At 40.5% G+C, this 23,946-nt stretch overlaps 1 protein-coding gene across 1 annotated transcript in view; it reads left to right on the top strand.

Annotated features, from left to right (window-relative positions):
- Positions 1–7,464: 7,464 nt before the first annotated feature.
- Positions 7,465–23,946, top strand: part of SYCP2L (synaptonemal complex protein 2 like) — a 103,614-nt gene continuing 87,132 nt past the window's right edge. The window contains exons 1-6 of the mRNA XM_086708372.1: positions 7,465–7,569; positions 8,607–8,631; positions 20,190–20,275; positions 20,393–20,481; positions 22,656–22,690; positions 23,547–23,689. Of these exons, the coding sequence (XP_086564498.1) occupies positions 7,465–7,569; positions 8,607–8,631; positions 20,190–20,275; positions 20,393–20,481; positions 22,656–22,690; positions 23,547–23,689 (483 nt within the window). The remainder of the gene's footprint in view (positions 7,570–8,606; positions 8,632–20,189; positions 20,276–20,392; positions 20,482–22,655; positions 22,691–23,546; positions 23,690–23,946) is intronic.

Raw genomic sequence — 23,946 nt, 5'->3', positions numbered from 1 at the left:
CGCGGCCCCGGACTTGGGGGGTGGATTGGTCCCTCCAGCGTTCCTACCTCTCAACGTTCGTTTCACCGAATACACTGCTGGTGAAAAAAATAAACAAGTCTGGATTTGGGACTTTGAATTTACCCAGTTTTTCATATCTATAAATAATGACGATAATATTGCAAAGTATGCTGACCTTCAAGGAGTTTGGTCAAGTCCATATAGAAGTAGGACTGCACACCCAAGCTATACTTTAAAAAAAAACAAAAAACAAAACCTCTTTAAGGGCGCCTGGGGCTCAGTCCGTTAAGCGTTGGACTTCTGCACAGATCATAATCTCTCTCACGGTTCGTGAGTTCGAGCCCCAGGTCGGGCTCTGTGCTGACAGCTCAGAGCCTGGAGCCTGCTTCGGATTCTGTCTCTCTCTGTCTCTGTCTCTCTCTGCCCCTCCCCTCCTCGCGCTCTCTCAAAAGAAAACATTAAAAAATTTAAAATAATTAAAAAACCTCTTTAGAAGACATTAAAGGATGTTTTTTTTTGTGTATTGTACTTTTAATTAATTGTTGGGATGCGGTGAGCAGAGGAGATGCTGTTACGTAATGTAGCACAACGTGCCGTGAAAACCAAGGTGGTGGACCGGGATTGCCCTTGAAGAGAAGTGTAACAATCCTCTATGTTTGGTGAATTCTCTTGCGGTGGTGGTTGACATTTGATCCTTGGAGTTGCGGTAAAAGTCCTAGAGGAAGACTTAAAATTCGTGCAAGTCAGAAACCTAAAGCTTCAACTCCTGATTGGGCTTGAAACCCACTTTCCAAACCTTTATTTACGAACTCCCATTCTACAAATAGTTCATTAATCCGAAGCCTTCTGTTTCATCGTTGTCACTCTAATTTGCTTATTTTGTGTGACTGCTTATTCCGACGATGTTTGTTTTGTTTCTTGTGATAGTCTGTGTGTGTCATAGACGGTACTAAGGAAGGTTGGAGAGATTATTTTTAAGTAGTAATTTACTTTAGACCCGTCATCAATGGCATGGGGAACAAAGTTTTTGTTCAGGATGACAACATGAAGCTTCGTTTCTTTTATTTTTTAAAGTCCTTTAAGTTAAAGTTAACATACAATGTAGTGTTGGTTTCAGGAGTAGAACCCAGTGATTCATCACTTACATACAGTGCCCAGTGCTTCTCACAGGTGCCCTCCTTAATGGCTCTCACCCATTTTCCCCATTCCCCCAGTCCCCTCCCACAACACTCTATTCTCAGTATTTAAGAGCCTCTTCTAGGGGTGTGTGGGTGGGTGACTCAGTTAAGCTGCCCGCAGGGGACTTTGGTTCAGGTCATTATCTCCTAGTTCACAAGTTCAAGCCCCCTGGGTCAGGTTCTGTGCTGACAGCTTGGAGCCTGCTTCAGATTCTGTGTCTCCCTCTCCCTCTTCCCCACTTAGGTTCTGTCTCTCCCTCCCCCCCCCCACAAAGAAATAAAAACTTAAAAATAAAAGTATTTTATGGAGGGGCGCCTGGGTGGCGCAGTCGGTTAAGCGTCCGACTTCAGCCAGGTCACGATCTCGCACTCCGTGAGTTCGAGCCCCGCGTCAGGCTCTGGGCTGATGGCTCGGAGCCTGGAGCCTGTTTCCGATTCTGTGTCTCCCTCTCTCTCTGCCCCTCCCCCGTTCATGCTCTGTCTCTCTCTGTCCCAAAAATAAATAATAAAAACGTTGGGAAAAAAAAAACTTAAAAAAAAAAAGTATTTTATGGAAACTTGAAAATGCATTTCTTTGAAACATTTTTGTAAACAATATTTTTATTGCACACAGGAAGAGGACGATCCTTTGCAGTCCCTTCAGGAAGAAGATGGGAGCAGAATTGCCCCGGATGCTTTCTACGTAAAGATCAAGCTTCTTTCCGCGGGTGGGGGAGGGTGTGCAGGCGTGCTCTCTCTACTTCGGTGTTTGCCGGGCTGTCCCCGCAATCGGTTTCTCCAGTTGCTCAAGCCAAGCTCAAGGTCAAGAGGCAGAGAAACCTTGCTCCTTCTCCTTCCCTCATCTTCCACATTCAGTTTATCACCATGCTTTCCACTGTCCTACCAGTACTTAGTCTAATCTATCGTGGGCCAGGTACTAGTCTAGGTAGACGGTATTGAACAAAACAAACAATTCCTGTCCGCAGGGAGCTTACAGCCTGGCAGAAAGCCAAAGAAACAGGTTACCGACCAAAGGGAAAGAGTAGGAAGAAAAGGAAGAGAGTATCATGTGGAGAGAGGCACTTGCCTTACTTGAGATAAAGTCCCAAAAGATAGGAATAAAAAAAGGTGATCTGGAAAGATGAGATTAGAGGATAAGGAGCCAGCCAGGTAGAAAGTGGTGGGGGGAGCGGTCCAGGCTTCTTGTGCAAAGGCCCTGAGGCAAGGCACAATTTTATTTTTTAGGACTTCTTAATAGGGAAGTCAGGCAGAAGTTGACAGATTAAAAAAAGAGAAAAGTTGACCGACCAAATCATTCAGAGCCCTAGAGACCAAGGCAAAGGGTTTGGATTTATACTGAGCACAGAGAAGCCAGGTGGAGTTTTAAGCAGGCAGAAGTCTAAGTTTCTGAGTCCGAGAATCTGACTGTAAATCTCAGCTGAGGGATCTCGTGCAAGTTCTTAAGCTCTCCCAGCCTTGCTGCTACCCCCAGATAAGGAATCTGTCCTCTCCGGGTGGTGGTAAGGATTAAATGGGAACATCTGTAGAACACCATACAGCTGGAACAAAAAGGTTCACTTGTAAATGTGCTGTTGGCACGTTTAATTTCAAATGCTAGCTTTCCATTTGTCAGTAGTGAGAATAAGTGGAATTTGGGGCCATATGCACTAAACTGCTTCCTTATTAAAATAATATTGTAGGGGCGCCTGGGTGGCTCAGTCGGTTAAGCGTCTGGCTTTGGCTCAGGTCACCATCTCACAGTTTGTGGGTTCGAGCCCCGCGTTGGGCTCTGTGCTGATGGCTCAGAGCCTGGAGCCTGCTTCAGATTCTGTGTCTCCCTCTCTCTCTCTGCTCCTCCCCTGCTTACACTCTGTCTCTCTCTCAAAAATAAGTAGACATTTAAAAAAATTAAAATGATCTTGTATATTGGTAATTTAGCGTGTAGGATTGGACTGAACTGAATGAAAAAATCCTATCTTTATAGTACAGACATTTAAGGAAGTGTCTCTTCAAATATATGTATTTAGAAGTATATCTTCCTAATGTTCAGGCAGAAGAAGAATTGCATTCATTATGACAATTTGCATCCTTAGTTGACTTCCATCTGTATTTGTTGAGTTCATTTTCTTGTATTCTGATCATTTATGTTGCTTTTAATAGGTTTGAATTTTTTAGTGTTTTAGAATTTCTAACATGACTGAGGATAAAGTCTCTTCTGCAGATACCTGTACTTAAGTATAATTCTCCTTAAGTCAGTGGCTCTCAGAGTTAGCATGCATGAAGGCTTCTACCCTAGAGTTTCTGATTACTAGTAAGTCCCCAGGTGAAGCCCATGCTGCTGGTGGTCCGGGAACCACATTTTGCAAACTGCTGTCTTAAACCGGCAAACTCAACCATTGGCTCAATGATTTACTGTTCAAGAAATAACGATCTATATTTGCCCTCTAATTTTCACACTGAATTACTATTGATAATGCTAGAAATGTTGCTATGAAATGTTCTTGGGGGAGGAAATAATTTGCAAACTATCAACTTTCCAGCTTCAATCGCTTATTATTGATGCCTTCCATGATAAAGGATTTCAGAAAATAAAAGACTATTTTCAAGAGGGAGCAAGCCACAGTCCTCAAAAATACAATCATCTTGTATTCTACCATCTTCATAGGTCAATAACTAAGGCAAGTAAGTTGTTTTGTGGGTGGAACAACAATGTGTAGTTATTTGCAAGGCTGCTCCCCCCCCATTGAGCTATAATTGACGCACATTATGTAAGTCTAAGCTGTATGGAACAATGACTGGGCTTGTTGTGGTAATCATTTTATAATGCATGTAACATCCGTCATCTCCTGTAGATACAAAATAGATAAAATTTCCTTGTGATGAGGGGCACCTGGCTGGCTCAGTCAGAAAAGGGGTTGTGAGTTCTAGCCCCACGTTGGGTGGCGACATTACTTAAGTAAAATTTAAAAATCTCCTTGTGATGAGACCGCTTAGGATCTGTTCCCTTAACTTGCATGGTAAGGCTTTATCTTTGTGTGGTCTAATACCCAGGAACTGGATAAAAAGGAATTTCAGTATGTTTCGCTGTTGCTGAAATGTATTCAGCGATTCTGCATTGATGGTGTCAAAGAAGATGAGCCTTTGCTAATTCAGCAGGGACTGATCCCAAAGATAAGTGTCCTGTTTTGATCTTGTGTGGCTTTGGGTAATTTAAATGGGTGTGAAATCCGTTATCTAGTTTGGTGTTTTCTGTTCCTTTGAAATCAAATTTGAGCCGAAATTGATAATGTGCGTACTGCCTGTATCCATCAAAAATTCTGCATAGGTTTCCTGATGTATGTGCTGGGCAGGGCACTTGGGGAGTGTGCAGGAATTAGTCGGTCATACTCTCTACTCCCTTTGACAAGCCAGTTGCTGTAATAACATGTTTAAATTGGTGAACTGAACTTGGAAATACAGGATGAGCAGGGACTAAGCTATTCTCCATCCCCCCCAACCCCCCGCCAAAGGCTCTATAACTATTTTAATAGAATTAGTAACCACATTGGACCCAGATAAAGGATCAAATACTTCCCCTCGCCATAGCCCACTTTTCCAACTTCAGAGATCTCAGTTGAGTCTGAAAACACAAAGAGCAAACACATTTTTTTGTTCGTTCTAAGTCCTGCAGTTGTGAAATTTTATCCTGGTTCTAAGGGGTTAACCAGCGGGTACTATTATGAGTGCCTTTATATTATTATGTTGCTGGAAGCAACACAGACTAGGAAATCTCTTGGTGCCTCTCCCTTGTTTTATGAGATGGGATTCTGCAGCTGTTAGATGTTTGATTTGTTGGTGAGGAGGTAAGGGAAGGTAGGGGGCAAGAGGGTGATCTGGCTGGCTCTAAAATCTTTGATTTTTTTTTTTTTCTCCCACCCCCTGGACTCTAGTACCTGAAGTTTGTTAAAGCCAGATTGGCTCAGGGAGATTGCTCTGTTTTTTTTTTTTTTTTCTTTACTGTAAATTCTCTCTGTGGGAGGGAATAAAGATCTCTTGGTGGAGACCAAGTAAAGACCAGGCTTTCCTTAACTCCTCTCAGGGACTTTAAAAGCGCTTACGGGGGGGGGGGGGGGGGGGTAGGTCTAAGGATTATGCTTAGGCAAATTGTATATATTTCATTTTGCATGTAGTGCTACCTAATTCCCTCCTACACTTACCAGTGCAGATAACAGGAAATGGGGAAAACGAGGTAAAACTTGAAAGGAAATGGAGCAGGATGTCCCACGGGTAACTTGGAACCACGGCCAATGGGTTTTTTTTTTGGGGGGGGGGGGAGCGGAGGCAGGGGGATGAGTTAAGATCTACCCCAACCTGAATTTCCTATTTAGATTTTAAAATACCCTTCCAAGATTTAAAGAGTCCAATCAAATAAGTCTCCACTGGAGTTTTTGAAATCCGAATTCCAGTGGAATATGGAAATTTCTAATTGGCGATGGAAATTTCTGAACCGTAACTTAGCCACATTCTAAAGCATGTTTTGTTTCATGTAGGTTTTGGTCAAGGAAAATACATTGGTATTATCAAAGGGGCTGGGATACTAGCGTTTCCCTCACATCTCTTTACCTGTACTCAATATATTTTGTGGGCGTGGGAGGGGGATACGATTTGGGTTGGTAAGTGGAGTGGTGACAAAAATGTACTTAAAAGCATAAAATTCTGCCTTTGAATATAGGAAGGGGGAAATGTGGCATATTAGCAGTGAATTTCATTGTATAGAGGGACATTTTTCAGGCTATCAGAGAAAAGTTTGCCCCAGCAGGTGGATGATTCAGTTTAATGCAAATCTTTGCTTGATGTGAGGTAAAAGGACCATGGCTGGGAGCACAGCAGTGGCGCTCCAACCTTGCTGTACGTTAGAATCACCTGGGAAGCGGGGCGCCTGGGTGGCGCAGTCGGTTAAGCGTCCGACTTCAGCCAGGTCACGATCTCGCGCTCCGTGGGTTCGAGCCCCGCGTCGGGCTCTGGGCTGATGGCTCAGAGCCTGGAGCCTGTTTCCGATTCTGTGTCTCCCTCTCTCTCTGCCCCTCCCCCGTTCATGCTCTGTCTCTCTCTGTCCCAAAAATAAACGTTGAAAAAAAAAAAAAAAAAAAAAAAAAAAAGAATCACCTGGGAAGCTTTAACGAGCACTGTCTGTGTCCCACCACCAGAAATTCTGATTTCCTGGGTCTGTGAGGGGTCCCAGGCATCAGGGTGTTTCAAAGCCTCCCAGGTTTTCCTAATGTGCGGTCAAGGTTGGGACCTGATTGCTGTGTCCATGGTCCCCAGCTGGGGGTGCTTTGGGTTCTTGGCTGCCAAGTGGACGAAGTTTCCAAGGCCTCACTCCTGTAAACGTTTTTCATCACAAACTCCTCCTACTCCACGTTCAGTTGAGGATTTCAAACTATGCCCACAGGATTTTGTCGTTGTTGTTCTTTTTTCTTTTTTTTTTTTAATTTTTTTTTTCAACGTTTATTTATTTTTTTGGGGACAGAGAGAGACAGAGCATGAACGGGGGAGGGGCAGAGAGAGAGGGAGACACAGAATCGGAAACAGGCTCCAGGCTCTGAGCCATCAGCCCAGAGCCCGACGCGGGGCTCGAACTCACTGACCGCGAGATCGTGACCTGGCTGAAGTCGGACGCTTAACCGACTGCGCCACCCAGGCGCCCCGTTCTTTTTTCTAAGCAAAAAAAAAAAAAAAAAAAAAAAAAAAAAAAAAAAAAAGTGGTCCAAAGATGGCCTTCACTTTTTTGAATCAATGTTGTAGGAGTTTATCTTAAATCCTACCAATCCTAGCAGCTTAATATGAACTTGCATGTACGTTCCTGTAGAAAAACAAATCTCCAATTGGCTGGACGCTTTTGACAAAAGAAAGGCTTGAGGCATAGTTACTGTATTAACGTACTTCTCTAGCACGTTCCGAATTCTGCGCCTCCTTTGATAGTACATTTTCTACAGCTTTCAAGACCAGAATTGCTCCTGTGTGGGGAGGCTCATTTATCTCTCAATCTTTAATCACTAGCCCCCCGTATATGGCTTCCTGGCATCCCTCTTGGCCAAATCTCCAACTCTTGCTGGTATCTGAGAGCCTCTTAGTGCCACACTGTAACAATAGGTCTTCATTCTGGAGAGTTCTAGACAGAGGTCTTAGAGCCAGGTCGAATCAAAATGTCCTAGAAAAGTCTTAAACTATTTTGCTCTAGTTTTTACTGGAATTTTGAGCCGGTATTGAATAAGGCCTAGAAGTTTGAGTCTTAGAAGGTTGAAACTGTGTTTCTTCTCTTGTGTACATGGTTTCCTGGTTTGAAAGAACAATAGAATTTCTGACCATGGCAGATCCAGTGTCTGACCCATCCCTGATTAATGTGATAGAAGACTTCTTTGACACAGCCTTGGTAAGGATGGGGGTGGATTCATCACTGAACAGATACCATTGGTAATTTGCAGGAATCTTCAAGTTATTTATAAAACTTGTGTTTTCTTAGATGTCGGTTTTACCAAGACTCCTATTTAGTATTTAGAATATTATATGAAATTGGGGCACCTGGGTGGCTCAGTTGGTGAAGCGTCCGACTTCAGCTCAGGTCACAATCTCACACTCCATGAGTTTGAGCCCTGCGTTGGGCTCTGTGCTGACCACTCAGAGCCTGGAGCCTGCTTTGGATTCTGTGTCTCCCGCTCGCTGACCCTCCCCCCTTCACGCTCTGTCTTTCTCTGTCTCAAAAAAAAAATAAACATTAAAAAAAATATTATATGAAATAGAAACTATGTAACCAATGCTATGGAAGAAAAATGATTTATTTTCATATATACATTATTCACCTGTTTAAGGATGATATGCTGATTTTAATAGTGCCTGAAGGTCAAATAGGATTTCTCTAAACTTTAAAAAAATTTTTTTAATGTTTTATTCATTTTCTAAGAGAGAAAGAGAGAACAGGGGAGGGGCAGAAAGAGAGAGAGAGAGACACAGAATCTGAAGCAGGCTCCATGGCCCAGAGCCTGATGTGGGGCTCCAACTCAGGAACCATGAGATCATGACCTGAACTATAGTTAGACATTTAACTGACTGAGCCACCCAGGCACCCCGGATTTCTCTAAACTTTTAAGTTTATTTATTTTGAGAGAGTGCTAGCACACCAGCAGGGGAGGGGCAGAGAGAGAGGGAGGTGACAGAGGATCTGAAGCAGGCTCTGCACTGACAGGGGAGACCCTGATGCGGGGCTTGGGCTCGTGAACCGTGAGATCGTAACCTGAGCCGAAATCAAGAGTCAAACACTTAACCGACTGAGCCATCCAGGTGCCCCTAAACTTTTTTCTACTGTATTTAGAGTCAAGTCCCGCCTGTTAGAGAAATATCGGCATTAATGGATTAAAGTTATAGTTGATAATGCTTCTGAAACATAATATAAGCCTTTTCTTTTTTTACTAGGTTATTTCCAGAAGTAGTAGTAAAGGTAAGTATATTATTTGCCACTGATTGACTATCTTTCATTAGTAAAATATTCTGGCATACAGTAAGTAAATATTTGCCTAAATGACCTATAAAAGTACAATAGGTTTAAGTACATGGATGTATTGACCATCTAATGGTAGCCATATTGCAATGCAGAGATTTTGTTGTAAAGTATGTCTCTGCCTTTTATTTAGTTTTAAATATTTTAAATTCCTATTTTTAATAGAAATACAGCTGACATAATTTCAGGTGTACAACATAGTGATTTGACAGTCACGTACCTTATTTGATGCTCTTACAAAGCTGTGCTTGTGACTCTCTGTCACTTGTAACTGGGAGTTTGTAACTCTCAATCCCCTTTATTTTGTCTGCCTCCCCAATTCACCTTCCCAACTCCCCTCCCTTCTGGCAACCACCCGTTTATTCTTTGTACTTGAGTCTTTTTGCTTGTTTCTTCATTTGTTTGTTTGTTTTTTAGATTCCACATAGAAGTGAAATCCTACAGTACTTGTCTTTCTCTGACTTATTTCACTTAACATAATATGCTCTAGATCCATCCATGTTGTTGTAAATGGCAAGATCTCCTTTTTAGATGAGTAATATTCCATAGTGTATATCATACCCTTTTTATCCATTCATCTACTGTTGGACACTTAAGTTGCTTCCTGATCTTGGCTCTTATAAATAATCCTGCTATAAACATAGAGGTGCGTGTATCTTTTCAAATTAGTGTTCTATTTTTTTTTTTTTTTTTGAGTAAAGACCTAGTAGTGAAATTACTGGACCATATGGTATTCCTATTTTTAGGGTTTTTTTTTTTTGAGGAACTTCATACTGTTTTCCACAGTGGTTTCACCAATTTACATTTTCACCAGTCGTACACAAGGGTTCCCTTCTCTCCACATCCCCAGGAACATCCACATTGGATATTCTTGCCTCCTTGGGTGTAGATTGACTAGATAAGCATGGGTTTATCCTGAGTTTTCTCTTCTGTTCCATTGCTCTATGTATCTATTTCTTGGGCTTGTACCACACAGCTTTGATTACTGTAGCTTTGTGATATAGTTTGAAACCTGGAAGCATGATGCCTCCATCTTTGTTCTTCTTTCTCAAGATTGCTTTGGCTGTTTGGGGTCTTTCTTTGGTCCCATACAAATTTTAAGACTGTTTTTTTCTAGTTCTGTGAAAAATACCCCTGGTATTTTGATAGGAATTGCATTGAAGTTTTAGATCACTTTGTGTAGTATGAACATTTTAACAATATTTTTTCAGTTATATCTTTCTACTTATTTGTGTCTTCAGTTTTTTTCATTTATGTCTTAGTTTTCAGAGCACAGGTCTATCGCCTTAGTTAAATTAATTCCGAGGTATTTAAAAAATGGAAATTATAAATAGGATTGTTTTCTCAATTTGTGTTTTCTTCTAGTTCATTATTAGTGTATAGGAACAAATTTCTATATATTGACTTTTTTTTTAGCCTGAAAATTTACAAATTCATTTTTTCTAATATGTTTTCTGATTTCCAGTTTCTTTCTGCCTTTTATTAAAGTAATTCCAGGGGCGCCTGGGTGGCTCAGTCAGTTGAGCATCCGACTTTGGCTCAGGTCATGATCTCGCGGTTTGTGAGTTGGAGCCCCACGTTGGGCTCTGTGCTGACAGCTCAGAGCCTGGAGCCTGCTTCAGATTCTGTGTCTCCCTCTCCCTCTGCCCCTCCCCTGCTCATGCTCTGACTCTGTCTTTCAATAATAAATAAAAGTTAAAAACTTTTTAAAAAGTAATTCCAGTATAGTTAACATATTAGTTTCAATAGATTAGTACAATATAGTGATTCAACAATTTTATACGTGACTTAATGTTCATCATGATAAGTGTGCCCCTACTCCACTTATCTCACCCATTCCCCCACCCACCTCCTCTCTGGTATCCATCTGCTTGTTCTCTACAGTTACCAGTTCATTATCTGGGTTTGTCTTTTCCCCCCCTTGTTTGTTTCTTAAATTCCACATACGAGTGAGTTCATCCGGTATTTGTCTGTCTTTCTCTGACTTATTTTGCTTAGCATTATGCTCTGTAGATCCATCCATGTTGTTGTAAATGGTAAGACTTCTTTCTTATGGCTGAGTATTATTCCACTGTATATGTGCCATGTCTTTCTCCATTCATCTATTGATGGACACTTGGGCTATTTCTATTAAGTGGTTATTGTAAATAATGCTACTGTAAACATAAGGGTGTATATATCCTTTCAAATTAGTGGTTTTTTTGGATTCTTTGGGTAAATACCTAGGTAGTGTGATTACTGGATCATAGGGTAGTTCTATTTTTAATTTTTTGAGGAATTTCCATACTGTGTTCCACAGTGGGTACACCAGTCCGTATTCACCAATAGGGCAAGAGAGTTCCTTTTTCTCCACATCCTTACCAACACTTGTCTCTTGTGTTAAGTTTAGCCATTCTGACAGGTGTGGGGTGATAGCGTATTATGGTGCTGATTTGCATTTCCCTGATGAGTGATGTTGAGTGTCTTTTCACGTGTCGGTTGGCCATCTGTATGTTGTCTTAGGAGAAATGTCTGTTCGTGTCTTCCTACTTTTTTAATTGAATTATTTCTTTGGTGTTCAAATTCTCCATATATTTTAGACACTAACCCTTGTTGGGGATAGGTCATTTACAAGTGTCTTCTCCCATTCAGTAGGTTGTCTTATAGTTTCATTGGTTGTTTCCTTCACTGTGCAGAACCTTTTTTATTCTGATGGAAGTCCTAGCTGCTTATTTTTGCTTTTATTTCCCTTGCCTCAGAAGATCTGTTTAGAAAAATGTTATGGCTGACATCAGAGACCTTACCACCTATGCTCTCTTCTAGGGTTTTAATAGTTTCAGGTCTCACATTTAGGTCTTGAGGCCATTGAGTTTATTTTTGTATATGGTGAAAGTGGTCTAGTTTCATTCTTTTGCATATGGCTGTCCAGTTTCCCCAATACCATTTGTTACTAGACTGTCTTTTTCCCATTGCATATTCTTATCTCCTTCGTCAAACATTAAATAACTTTATAATCATGGATTTGTTTCTATGTTTTCTATTCTGTTGATCTTAGGTCTATTTTTGTGCCAGTACCATACTGATTTGTTTACTACAGCTTTGTAGTATAACTTGAAAACTGGGATTGTGATACATCCAGCTTTTCCTTTTTCAAGATTGCTTTAGCTATTTGGGGTCTTCTGTGGTTACCTACACATTTTAGGATTGTTCTAGTTCTGTGAGCAGTGATGTAGATATTTTGATAGGGATTGCATTAAATGTTTAGATAGCTTTGGATATTATGGACATTTAAAAAATGTTCTTCCAATCCATGAACATGGACTATCTTTTCATTTGTGTCATCTTCAATTTTTTTCATTGGTGTTCAGAGTACAGGTCTTTTACCTCTTAGGAATAAACTTAACCAATTTTGTTTGGTACAATTGTCGACGGGATTGTTTTCTTCGTTCCTTTTTGTCACCTCATTATGAGTATATAGAAATGCAATGTATTTCTGTATGCTGACTTTTGTATCCTGTGACTTTACTGAATTCATTTATCCATTCTAGTTTTTTGGTGGAGTCTTTAGGGGGTTTTCCAATATATAGATAGCATCATGTCATCTGCAAATAGAGTTTTAGTTCTTCCTTACCAGTCTGGATGCCTTTTATTTCTTTATGCTGATTGCTGTGGCTAGGACTTCCAATACTATGTTGAATAAAAGTGGTGAGAGTGGACATCCTTGTCTTGTTTCTGACTTTTAGGGAAAAAGCTCTCAGTTTTCCCCATTGAGTGGGATCAGTGTATCCCAGGAATAAATCTTACTTGATCAGGGTGAATGATTTTTTTTTTTAAGTATCCTTGGATTCTGTTTGCTAGTATTTTGAAGATTTTTGTGTCTGTATTCATCAGTGCTACTGGCCTGTAGTTCACCTTTTTGTTTGTTTATCATTGTCTGGTTTTGGTGTCAGGGTAATGTTGACCTCTGGGGATGAATTTGGAAGTTTTCCTTCCTCTTCTAATTTTTGGAATAGTTTGAGAAGAATAGGTATTAACTATCCCTTAAATGCTTGGTAGATTCCCCTGTGAGGCCATCTGGGCTTGGAATTTTGTTTGTTGGGAATTGTTTGATCACTGATTCAATTTCCTTGCTGGTAATCTGTTAAGTTTTCTATTTCTTCCTGATTCAGCTTTGGAAAGTTATGTTTCTAGGAATTGATCCATTTCTTCCAGGTAGTTCAATTTGTTGGCATATTATTTTCCATAATTTCTTATAATAATTTGTATTTTTGTGGTATTCTTTCACTTGTGATTTTATTTAGGTCCTTTTCATTTATTTGGATGAGTCTAGCAGAGATTTATCAATTTTGTTCTTTTCGAAGAACGAGATCCTGGTTTCAATCTGTTCTATTGGTTTTTTTAATTTGTTTTGGTTTGTTTCAGTTTGTTTTATTTCTGCTCTGATCTTTACTATTTCCTTCCTTCTGCTGGTTCTTGGTGTTTTTATTTCCCCCTAGCTCTGTCATTTGTTTGAGACTCTTCTTCTTGAGGTAGGCCTGTATTGCTAGAAACTTCCCTCTTACAAGAGCTTTTGCTGCATCCCAAAGATTTTGGACCATTGTTCTCACTTTCCTTTGTCTTTTATGTCTTCTTTAATTTATTGACCCATTCATTGTTGAGTAGCACGTTATTTAACTTCCCTGTATTCTCTTTCCAGATTTTTTTGTGGCTGATTTCTAGTTTCATAGTGTTGTGTTCAGAAAAGATGCATGGTATGATTTCAGTCTCTTTTGTATTTGTTGTTTTGTGGCCTAATATGTGATCTATTGTACTTGAAAAGAATGTGTATTCCGTTTTAGGACAGAATATTCTGAATATATATATCCGTTAAGTCCATCTAGTCCAGTGTGTCATTCAAAGCTACTCTTTCCTTGTTAATTTTCTGTTTTGATGATCTGTCCATTGATGTAAGTGGGGCATTAAGTCCCCTACTATTGCATTACTATTGATTCTTTTATGTTTTCTATGGATTGTTTTATGTATTTGGGTGCTTCTATGTTGAATATATAAATATTTACAATTGTTATAAAGGAGACCATCCAACAAGGAGACAAGATTATAAGGTGTCCTTCTTTGTCTCTTGTTATAGTCTTTGTTTTAAAGTCTATCTTTTCCTATACAAGTATCGGCACCCTGGCTTTCTTTTCACATCCATTTGCATGATAAATGTTTCTCCATCCCCTCACTTTCAATCTGCAGGTGTCTTTAGGTCTGAAATGAGTCTCCTGTAGACCGCATATAGATGGGTCTTGTTGTTTTTGTTTTTGTCTTTTTTCCATTCTATCACCCTGTGCCTTTTCATTGGAGTGTGTTGTCCATTTACATTCGAAGTAATTGATAGGTATGTATTTATTGCCATTTTGTTACTTTATGGTGTTTTTTGTAGTTTTCCTGTGTTCCTTTCTTCTGTTCTCACAATTAGTTGGCTTTCTTTAGTGATACACTTAGGCCAAAATAAAGAGAAAGGAATCTATCTATTTCTAGTTTTTGACTTGTGGTTTCCATTAGTTTTGTGTATAACATCTTCGTCATATAGTGGTCTATTTTAAGTTGATGGTTGTTCAGTTTTGAACCCATTCTTTATTCCTCTTCCTGCAACCCATGTTTTAGTTATGAGTCCTACTTTACATCCTTTTATTTTATAAGTCCCTTGACTGATTTTTACAGATACACTTATTTTTACTGTTTTTCTGTTTCCTCCTTTTATTACTCCTAGTCTTTGCTTTCTATTCAGAGTCCCCTTTATCATTTCTTGTAGGGAAGATTTAGTGGTCATTAACTCCTTTAACTTTTGTTTGGGCAAACTCTTTATCTCTCTATTCTGAATGCTAGCCTTGCTGGGTAGAGTATTGTTGGCTGCAAATTTTATCCTTCAGCACTTTGAATATATCCTACCACTCTTTTCTGGCCTGCAAAATTTCTGCTGAAAGATCAGCTTATAGCCTTATGGGTTTGTTTTTTTTTTAATATGTAACTTTTCACTTGTTGCTTTTAAAATTCTCTTGATCATTACTTTTTTTTTTTTTTTTTTTTTTTTTTTTTTTTTTGCCATTTTGATTATTGTAGGTCTTGGTGTAAATCTCCTCGGGTTAATTTTCTTGGGAGCTCTCTGTGCCTCCTGGATCTGGATCTGTTTCCTGCCCCAGGTTGGGGAAATTTTCAGCTATTGTTTCTTCAAATAGGTTTTCTGCCCCCTTTCCTCTCTTCTCCTTCTGGGATTCCTATAATATGAATGTTAATGTTTGATGGAGTTGCTGAGTTCCCTCAATCTGTCTATTCTCATTTTGCATAACTTTCTCACCTGCTCTGCTTGACTACTCCCCATTGCTCTGTCCTCCAGCTCACTAATTCACTCCCCTCCTTTCTCTAGCCTGCTGTTTATTCCATCTAGTGTATTTTCAATTTCATTTATTGTGTTCATCTCTGATTGGTTCTTTATCTCTTTGTTAAGGGCCTCCCTGATGTCCTCCATTCTTAAGTACGTGGAGTATCTTTATGATGGCAACTTTAAATTCTCTATCAGGCATATTATTTATATTCATTTTGCTTACGTCTCTTGCTGTGGTTTTTCCTGTTCTTTCATTTGGAACATTCCTTGGTCCCCTCATTTTGTCCAATTCTGTGTCTGTTTCTCTGTGTTAGGGAAGTCCGCTATGTCTTCTGATCTTGAAAGTAATGGCCTTGTGAAGAAAAGGTCCTGTATTGCCTTGCAGTGCAGTGTCCCCTGTTTACCAGAACCTGATGCTTCAGGGATTGTCACTGTATGTGTTGTGTGTGGCCTGCTGTTGTGTCCTGTCTACTTTTTCCTTCGGTACAGTTATCTGCAGAGGCTCTCTTTGTTGTGGGCGGTGTTTGGTACCCCACCAGGATGGGTCCTGCAGTTTTAACCAGGTGTGTGCCAAATTATTTATGAAATGAGACTAGCAGCTGCTGCTGGGACTTGGGTGGCCTGGGCAGATCCACAAAGTGTGCAAAGTGGGCAGGGTGTGCAATTTTAACAAGGTGTGCCTTCAGCTTCTGCTGGGCTCCCCCCCCCCACCAGGACCAAGGCCCCACAAAACATTTAGGTTGGGAGTCATGGTGTTGGCAAGGTTTGTGCCAATCTTTTGTGGGAGGGGACCAGCAGCATTGGGACTGAGGCAAGCCTGGCAGGGGGCAGGGTGTGGTGTAAGCAAGTTAGGTAGTGAATGCTGGTGCTGTGCTGGTTCCTTCAGGTAGCTGTGTGTTTATTCTGTGGGGGGGGGAGGTGGGAGTGGAGGAGGAAGATGGTACCTTCCAGCTCCTTTGTGCCTGGAGAGACCCTCATCAAACCCTGCCATTCCAGGACATGCTCCAAAATAAATAAACTACTCTTTCCCCTATTTCTCAGGAGTTTTTCAAACTGCTACTTCTATGCTATAACTCCATGGACTGTTTGTACTGTCTCTTTAAGGGTGGAGACTCAGCTTTCTAGGGCCTTCCAGGCTCTCCCAGAACAGAGTCCACTGGTTTTTATAACTCCAGGCTTTAAGTCCCACTGGCTCACAAAATTTATCCCCTTTGCTACCAAAGCCAGTTGTTATGGGGACTTGTCTTCCTGGTGTGGGATCCCTAGCGCGACAGTATGTTTCTCTCTCCTCTCTACTTCCTGCCCCCCCGCCCCAATGTGGATGGCTGTGATCTGTTTTGTTTCCCACTGCCTCTTTGCTCTTCCCACCCTCTTCAGTAAGGCCTCTTCTATACCTTTTACTTATGGTGTTTGTTGTGCCAGTCTCTGGGTGGTTTTCTGGATTATCTATGCTGTTGAGTATGATCAAGTTGTACTGTGGGATGAGGTCGCCTTAGGGTTCTGTTACTCTGCCATCTTCTCCGTGATGGAAATAGTCCATTTACATTTAACGTAATTTGAGAGGTATGTGTTGGCATTTTGTTCGTTGTTTTCGGGTTGTTTTGGTAGCTCTGTTTCTTCTGGCTTCTTTCCTTGTGGTTTGAAGGCTTTCTCTAGAGTTACCCATACATAAAAAAGAGAAAGGAACCCAAGTGTATCTGTTAGAGGTTTTTGATTTCTGTTTACCATTAGGTTTATGTCATTTTGTGTGTATAGCAGTCTTTATTAAGTTGACAGTCACTTAAGTTTGAATGCATTCTAAAGCACTAAATTTTTACTCCCCCACCCCTGTTTTATGTATATGATGTCATATTTTTGTCTTGCATATCCTTGACTGTTTTTTGAGATATGACAAACTTTATTACTTCTGTGTGTGAACTTCCATGCTGGCTTTATAAGTGATGAATATACTACCTTAATAAAAGGTCTGTTTTTACCTGTGACTTTTTTCCTGTTGTAATTTGCTTTTAGTTCTAGCCTTTCTTTTCCACTCAAATAATTCCCTGTAATTCTTGTAAGGCTGGTTTAGGGGTGATGAACACATTTAGCTTTTGTTGGTCTAGAAGACCCCTTTTCTATTCTGAATGATAACATTGCGAGGTAGAGTATTCTTGGTTATAAATTTTTTTTCCTATCATCACTTTGAATGTATCATCCCTTTCCCTGCTGGCCCGCAAAGTTTCTGCTAAAAAAAAAAAAATAAGCTGATAGCCTCATGCGGTTTCCCTTGTATGTAGTTGTTTTCCTTTACTGCTTTCCGAATTCTTATTTTTGCTATTTTTAGTTATTATGTGTCTTGGTGTAGACCTCCTTGAGTTCATCTTGTTAGGAGTTCCCTGTGCTTCCTGGATCTGGATGTCGGTTTTCTTCCCCAGTTTAGGGAACTTTCCATGTATTTCTTCAAATAAGTTTTCTGCCCCTTTCTTCTCTCCTTCTGGGATCCCAATAATGTGACTGCTACTACGCTTGATGAGTTCCCTTACCTATTTTCATTTTTTTTTTTTTTTTTTTTTTTTTACTTTTTGCTGTTCAGCTTGGCTCTTTTCCATTACCTTGTTTTCCAGATCCATGAGCTGTTCTCTTGTCTCCTCTAATATGCTGCTGATTCCTTCGAGTGGCTTTTTTAAATCTTGTTTTGTTTTTCCAGTCACTGGATCCTTCATCTCTGACTGTTTTATATTTTCTGTCTTTTGCTGACCTTCTCCCTGAGTTCATCCACTCTTCTCGCAAGTCCAGTGAGTATCTTTGTGACCATTGCTTAGAATTCTTTAGTGCTTATCTGTTTCTTCCAGCTCTTGTGTTGTGATTTTTGTCCTGTTCTTTCATTTGGAATACTGACTCATTTCATCTATTTCTATGTGTTAGGGAAGACCACTACATCTCCTCCTGACGAAAGTATTTGCTTTGTGTAGAAGAGGTTCAGTGGTTCCCTGTAGGGCTGTGTCCCTCGGTCATCAGAACCAGACAATCCAGGGGTGTCTCCTAGACAACCCTACGAGTGATGGGCTGAGTTACTATTGTGTCTAGCTGTGTTTGCTTGTAGCCCGGTCAGCGGCAACGACCCATTTTGCCTACCGTGGGCACACTGGGCAGGGTTTGGTCCATGCCGTGATAAGGGGCCTGTGCAAGGCCGCTGGGCTCCTAGATCAGCAGGATCAGCAGTCAGGCTAGCTGTCGGCAATTAGCCTCTCTGTGTGGGTCTATCAGATGACTGGGCTTTCTCCCCATGTGGCTCACAGGGCTTTTATTGGTGGATGGGCTGGTAGTCAGACTAGGTATCTGCAATCAACGTCCTTGCTGCAGTCACGGCTTTCTTTCTGCGTGACCAGCTGAACGGTTTAGCTGCTGGAAACGGGGGCGAACTGGTGTGCGAGATGATCTCCTCTTCTCCCCAGCGCAGTACACGCTTTGGAGTGGTGCTGGTCCCCACCGGGGCTGCTTGCCTGGTGTCGGGGCAGGACCCACTTTGTAGGGATGGCTGCTGAGGCAGGCGGGTTGGATGGAGCAGGTCTGTAAGGGAGCTTTGGGGGTGGGGCATGGGGTGCTAGCAAGATTGAGAGGGTCGCTGCTGGCTCCCGTACGTGTCCAGCTGTGTCAGCTGGGAGTGGGGAGAGAAATGGTGCCCGCCGGCATTTTTATTCTTGGAGAAATTTCCTAAAGATACCTGCCCCTCTACCACACATTCTGAGATTAGTAAGTCTCTTCAACATATAGTCCCCTCTCCCCAGGTGCTTTTCACACTGTTGGGTCTCAGGCCAGGTTATTTATTATGCTGGCTCTTTGAGGGTGGGGCCTCTCTTTCCTGCGCTTTGAAGTTTTTTGTGACAAGATGCTTCCTAAATTTTTGTTTCCTGAAGTAAGCACTTTTTTGAAAGTCCCTCTTCTGCTACCTGATGGCAGTGCCCCCTCCTTCCTTTTTTGTAGCGCTGCATTTGTCAGTTTCTCTTTACTATTTAAAGGAAAAGATTGACATCTGGTATTTGCTAATTAACCTGGTACATAAAGGTCTTTAGGATCCCTGCTGTCCATCTGAAATCTCAAGTTTTAAGCTGGCAGGCAAGTTGTTGGCTCAGCCATTAGCGAAATTTCTGGTTCCCAAAGATCATCTAGCAGTATCCATCTGGCTTTTTTTTTTTTTTTTTTTTAATTTTTGAGAGAGAGAGCACGTGTGAGAGCGGGCAAGTGCGTGAGCGAGCTGGGGAAGGGCAGAGAGAGACAGAGACAGAATCTATGACAGTTTCAGGCTCTCAGCTGTCAGCACAGAGCCCGACGCGAAGCTCGAACCCACAAACTGTGAGATCACCACCTGAGCCAAGCGAAGTCGGACGCTCAACTGCTCAGCCAACTGAGCCACCCAGACGCCCCTGGTTTTTGTTTTTGTTTGTTTTTTGTTTTTTTTGATGAAAGAGGAATCTCTTTTCTATTTTCTGGTTTGGGTTCCTATAGTTTCATGAATTATATGGGGGTTGAGCATATTACCTATGATAATACATACATCAAAATTGCACATTCGAACCTAGCAAAGTAATGCTGTCACCTTACCATAAATTTTTGCACTTACCAGAAGCTTGTAAACTACCACCATCATTTTATATCTTGATGTGCATAAATGAAATCGCAAATCTAGTTTAATAAGCATGAAGGATAACCACATAGTCATTTTACTATGCACTGACATAAATAGCTGTTGAAATTTCTATGATTATGCTATTTCATAGAGGCCAACATTTTATTAAAAACCTTCTGTTTGAATAAGACGTTACAAATATCTATTTTTTAAAAATGCACAAATGTAAGCAACAACAGAAAACTGTTGTTTTCTGTACAAGGAGCTTCCCCTTGTATATTTGTCCCTCAGTCTGGACCAAAAAAAGTAGCTTTCCTTGAGATAGGATAATCCCACACAGTCACACTTCGTGGATGCTGCTGTTTTGCTGAATGAGAGTCTATGCAATGCCAGTGCGTTTTGTCCAGGTTTTATTGCCCAGGCTGTTTTAATTCCTAACATGTTTACTGCCCTCACGGCTTTTCCAGTCTTTACCTCTTCCTGTCGTGTGGGAGTCTCCTTGTTTGTCTTAGCGTCAGTTTGATTCTTTTAAAATTGTGATTTCAGGAAAAATTCAGATGCTGAGTTCCTTCATATTTACCTTAGGATTTCTGGTGACAGAAAAGACTGTAAGTCATTTGATTCAACAGGAGGTGAGTTGCGAGTAACAAATCAGTTGTTAACCGTTGCTCTAGAGACCTTAGAGAAGGTTGTGCCCAGCTCTCCATGTTTGTGTCTTCCCCGTGAATACTTTCTCCAACTCCAAACAGGCTCTGAAGACTTTGAACTCCATTTTGCATGCTGTGCCTCGGAAAGAGAGAAAACAACTCCCCTTGTTGGAAGGCCCATGTCGTCTTATGTAAGTGAGGTTTTACTTGATGATGGAATGACGGAAGGGCAGTGTACAATTGTACAATCTCTGGATTGTACTACCTCAACCTTTGTTCTCCTTAGACTTGACGACTTTATTGCTTCTTTTCAGTAAATGCTTTGTGCACCTACCCTATATCAGGCACTATGCTAAGTAGTGAAGGCGGACTGGACTTTGCTAGGCTTTTCTTTTTTAGTAATATGTTTATCAGGTTTGTGAGCTGAAATGCTTTCTTGGGCTATAGACCATTTTTTCCCCACCGTGAATGTGAATTAGTGACTCACGTGTTCAGGGTACAGACTCTGGAGCCAGACTGTGGGGCTTCAAATCCTGGTTTGCCCCCTTTGTTTGCTCACCTGCAAAGTGGAGCCTTGGCTGACAGTTTTTATACAGGTCGAATCCGGCAAACCATTGGAAGTGATGAGCCTATTATCTGGTAAAGAGCAAATGCTCAAAGGCTACCGACTTTGAGCTACGCCAGTAAAGCGTGGGATTTATATTGTTTTTCAGCAATGAAATCAATGGATTCTTAATTTTTTTGACTCTGTTACAATTCTGTAGTTCTTGGGACATTGACATTTGGGGGTAAGGTTGTACTGTGTGGCTGCGGAAAGGGCAAAACGAGTACCCTATTCTAAAATGTGAACCTGTATCCGTGACCGTGCTAACCGCTACTAACCAGCATCGCTGACCTCGTGCGGCACACCCTCATTCCTGTGACATGTAGCCGTGACTGGTGAGATGAAGGGCAACCAAGTTTGCCATATTGTAGGCCCAAATGAGGTTATCGGTGACCATGAGCCCACCTCTATCACGTTTGTCCGTTAACTAGTGCATGCAGGTTGCAGGGTATCTACTATTTCCTAAAAAAAAAAAAAAAAAAAAAATTCAACTACATTCGTTTAATCACTATTCTCAGCGACATATTTAGGTTTGGAGAACAGCTGACCTGATCCTTTTCTCCTAAGTTTTCAAACTAATCCTATGGTCCCGCCTTATTGTTTGTATGTGCTAGAAAGTCTGGAATGCTCTGGACTTCAGGTCAAATATAAAGTCTGCAAGCACAAAGCAGTGGTCCTATTTAAGGCCTCTTTTTAACATTCTTTTTAATCGATCTGTTTATGAGAAACTGAACTAAAAGATTTCTTGGCCAGTCTATTTAAAACAGGTGTTATTTCAGATAAGAAAGATCCACATCATATTTGTTGATATTTAATTAACTGAAATTGTTAAAGGACGATATGATATGGGGGTCTATTATAATTCAACCAGTTAACCCTATTACATCTAATAAAGGGGATACATTTGTCAGTTTTTTAATGCTTCTCTATTTTTGAGAGACAGAGAGGAGAGAGAGGCAGGGAATCACAACCAAGCTTCAGGCTGTCAGCTCTGAGCCTGAGATGGGGCTCAAACTCCCAAGCTGAGATTATCACCTGAGCTGAAATCAAGAGTTGGACACTTAACCGACTGAGCCACCCAGGTGCCCCTCTCCATTTGTCCATTTTTAAAAGTAGTTCAAAAGCTCATTAGATAGGGCGCCTGGGTGGCTCAGTCGGTTGAGTGTCCGACTTCGGCTCAGGTCATGATCTCACGGTCCGTGAGTTCGAGCCCCGTGTCGGGCTCTGTGCTGATGGCTCAGAGCCTGGAGCCTGTTTCAGATTCTGTGTCTCCCTCTCTCTGACCCTCCCCCGTTCATGCTCTGTCTCTCTCTGTCTCAAAAATAAATAAATGTTTAAAAAAAAAAAACTCATTAGAAAGATTTAGTACTTGCTGTACCATTTTTTCCAGGTGTCAACTGTATTTTTTAAACAGATTATATAAGAAATATATCCTCACACGTTGATGGGGTGATTATAAAATTGCAGACTCTTAGCATTTGGTAAATCTTCAGACATCATCCAATTGAATTCATTTTATAGAAGGAGGAATAGAAGCTCAGAATCCATAACAACTCTAGCTTCTTTTAAAAAGTGCATTTAAGTCAATATATAAACTGCGTTTCCATAAAAATGTATTCTTGACATTTCAGAAATTTTGATGCTGAATTTGAAATAATTTCAAAAATCTACATCTCGATTTTAAATGTTAATGTCAAAATAGTAAAGTTTTATGTATGTTCATTCACTTCAGTAAAATGTTAATTTATTTAAATGTTTCAGGAAAGACCTTGCAAGGACAATCTTGACTGTGGGTGGTAAGAAGTGTTCAGAATTTTAAATGTTAGAGTATTACATATTGGCCACTTGGGACTTTATGAGCATCTTGGAACTGTGGATAATAAATTTCGGTCAAGCTGAAAATAAGAATTAGCATTTTATTTGTAATTTATTGTGAAAGGTTTTACCATGCTGAAAGCCATAAAGAATAATTCACGAATACTCATTTATTCACCAACCAACCAATCTAAGTCAGATTTTCATTTTGCTACATTTACTTAGTCTTTTTTATGTAGAATCAGAGTTCCATGTAAAGCCCCCTGTGTACCTGTCCCTGATCCCATTGTCTCCATTGGTAGAGATCATCCTTGACTTAGATTTGGTTTTCATTCAAAAGTAGGTTTTTATACCTTTATTTTATGGATTCATAAGCAACATATATTATTTTACAAATTTTACAAGCATTCTGTAAATGTCTTCGTGTTGTGTACATCCAGCTGCGATGTGACTTTTAAAATTATTCGAAATTGAAACATATATATTTTTATCAGTTGTGAAATACCGCAATTTATCTTGGGCTTTTATTTTTGTAGTAACATTTTTTAAGGCTGTTTGAGGAGCTGCTTCTTGATATTTTAATACTTCTAAAATATAAAATGCAAAGATTTTTTTAATTGTTATATGGTAGCTTATTTAGATTTCCTCCTGATGTTTCTTAAATATTGAATTTAAATAATGATCCAGGTTACATTATAATGCTTATAGCATACAATGTTAGTCTTCCAAGATGGAATTTCTTACAACAGTGCTAATTTGGAGAAGCTTTTTTTGTTTTTTCTTTTGCTTTGTGCCCATCCCGGAATGATCTAGGTCTATCATGCTTTTAATCTCTAGATTATGACCAGCAGGTTGCTCTTTCTGAAGCATTGTGTAGACTGACCTTGAAAAAATCCAGGGGGGACCTTGTCCATCAGTGGTTTGAAGATGACATCATTGCTGAAGCTTTCAAAGAAATTAAGGATCGAGAATTTGAGACGGTGCGATTCTTGGTCATCAGAATTCCATTTAATCAATGCATCCTCACACTGTTTTCCTGAGCATTGGGCTCAGGGGAGGAGTTTTTCTTCAAATGTGATTAAGTTGCCATTCTTAAGCTTCCTGTTCTCCATCTCTGTGAAATGATTTGAGGACCACGTGAACACCAGATTTGTGGGCCAAATCTGGACATACAGATAAGGCTACTTTATAGGTAACTTATACTGGACACAGAACAATGCGAATGGGATGGATCCAG

Source organism: Puma concolor, chromosome B2, assembly GCF_028749965.1.
Source record: "Puma concolor isolate L17-30 chromosome B2, mPumCon1.1.hap2, whole genome shotgun sequence".
NCBI lineage: Eukaryota > Metazoa > Chordata > Mammalia > Carnivora > Felidae > Puma > Puma concolor.
Note: the sequence above shows the minus strand (reverse complement) of the source record. Positions and strands in the feature narration are given on the sequence as shown.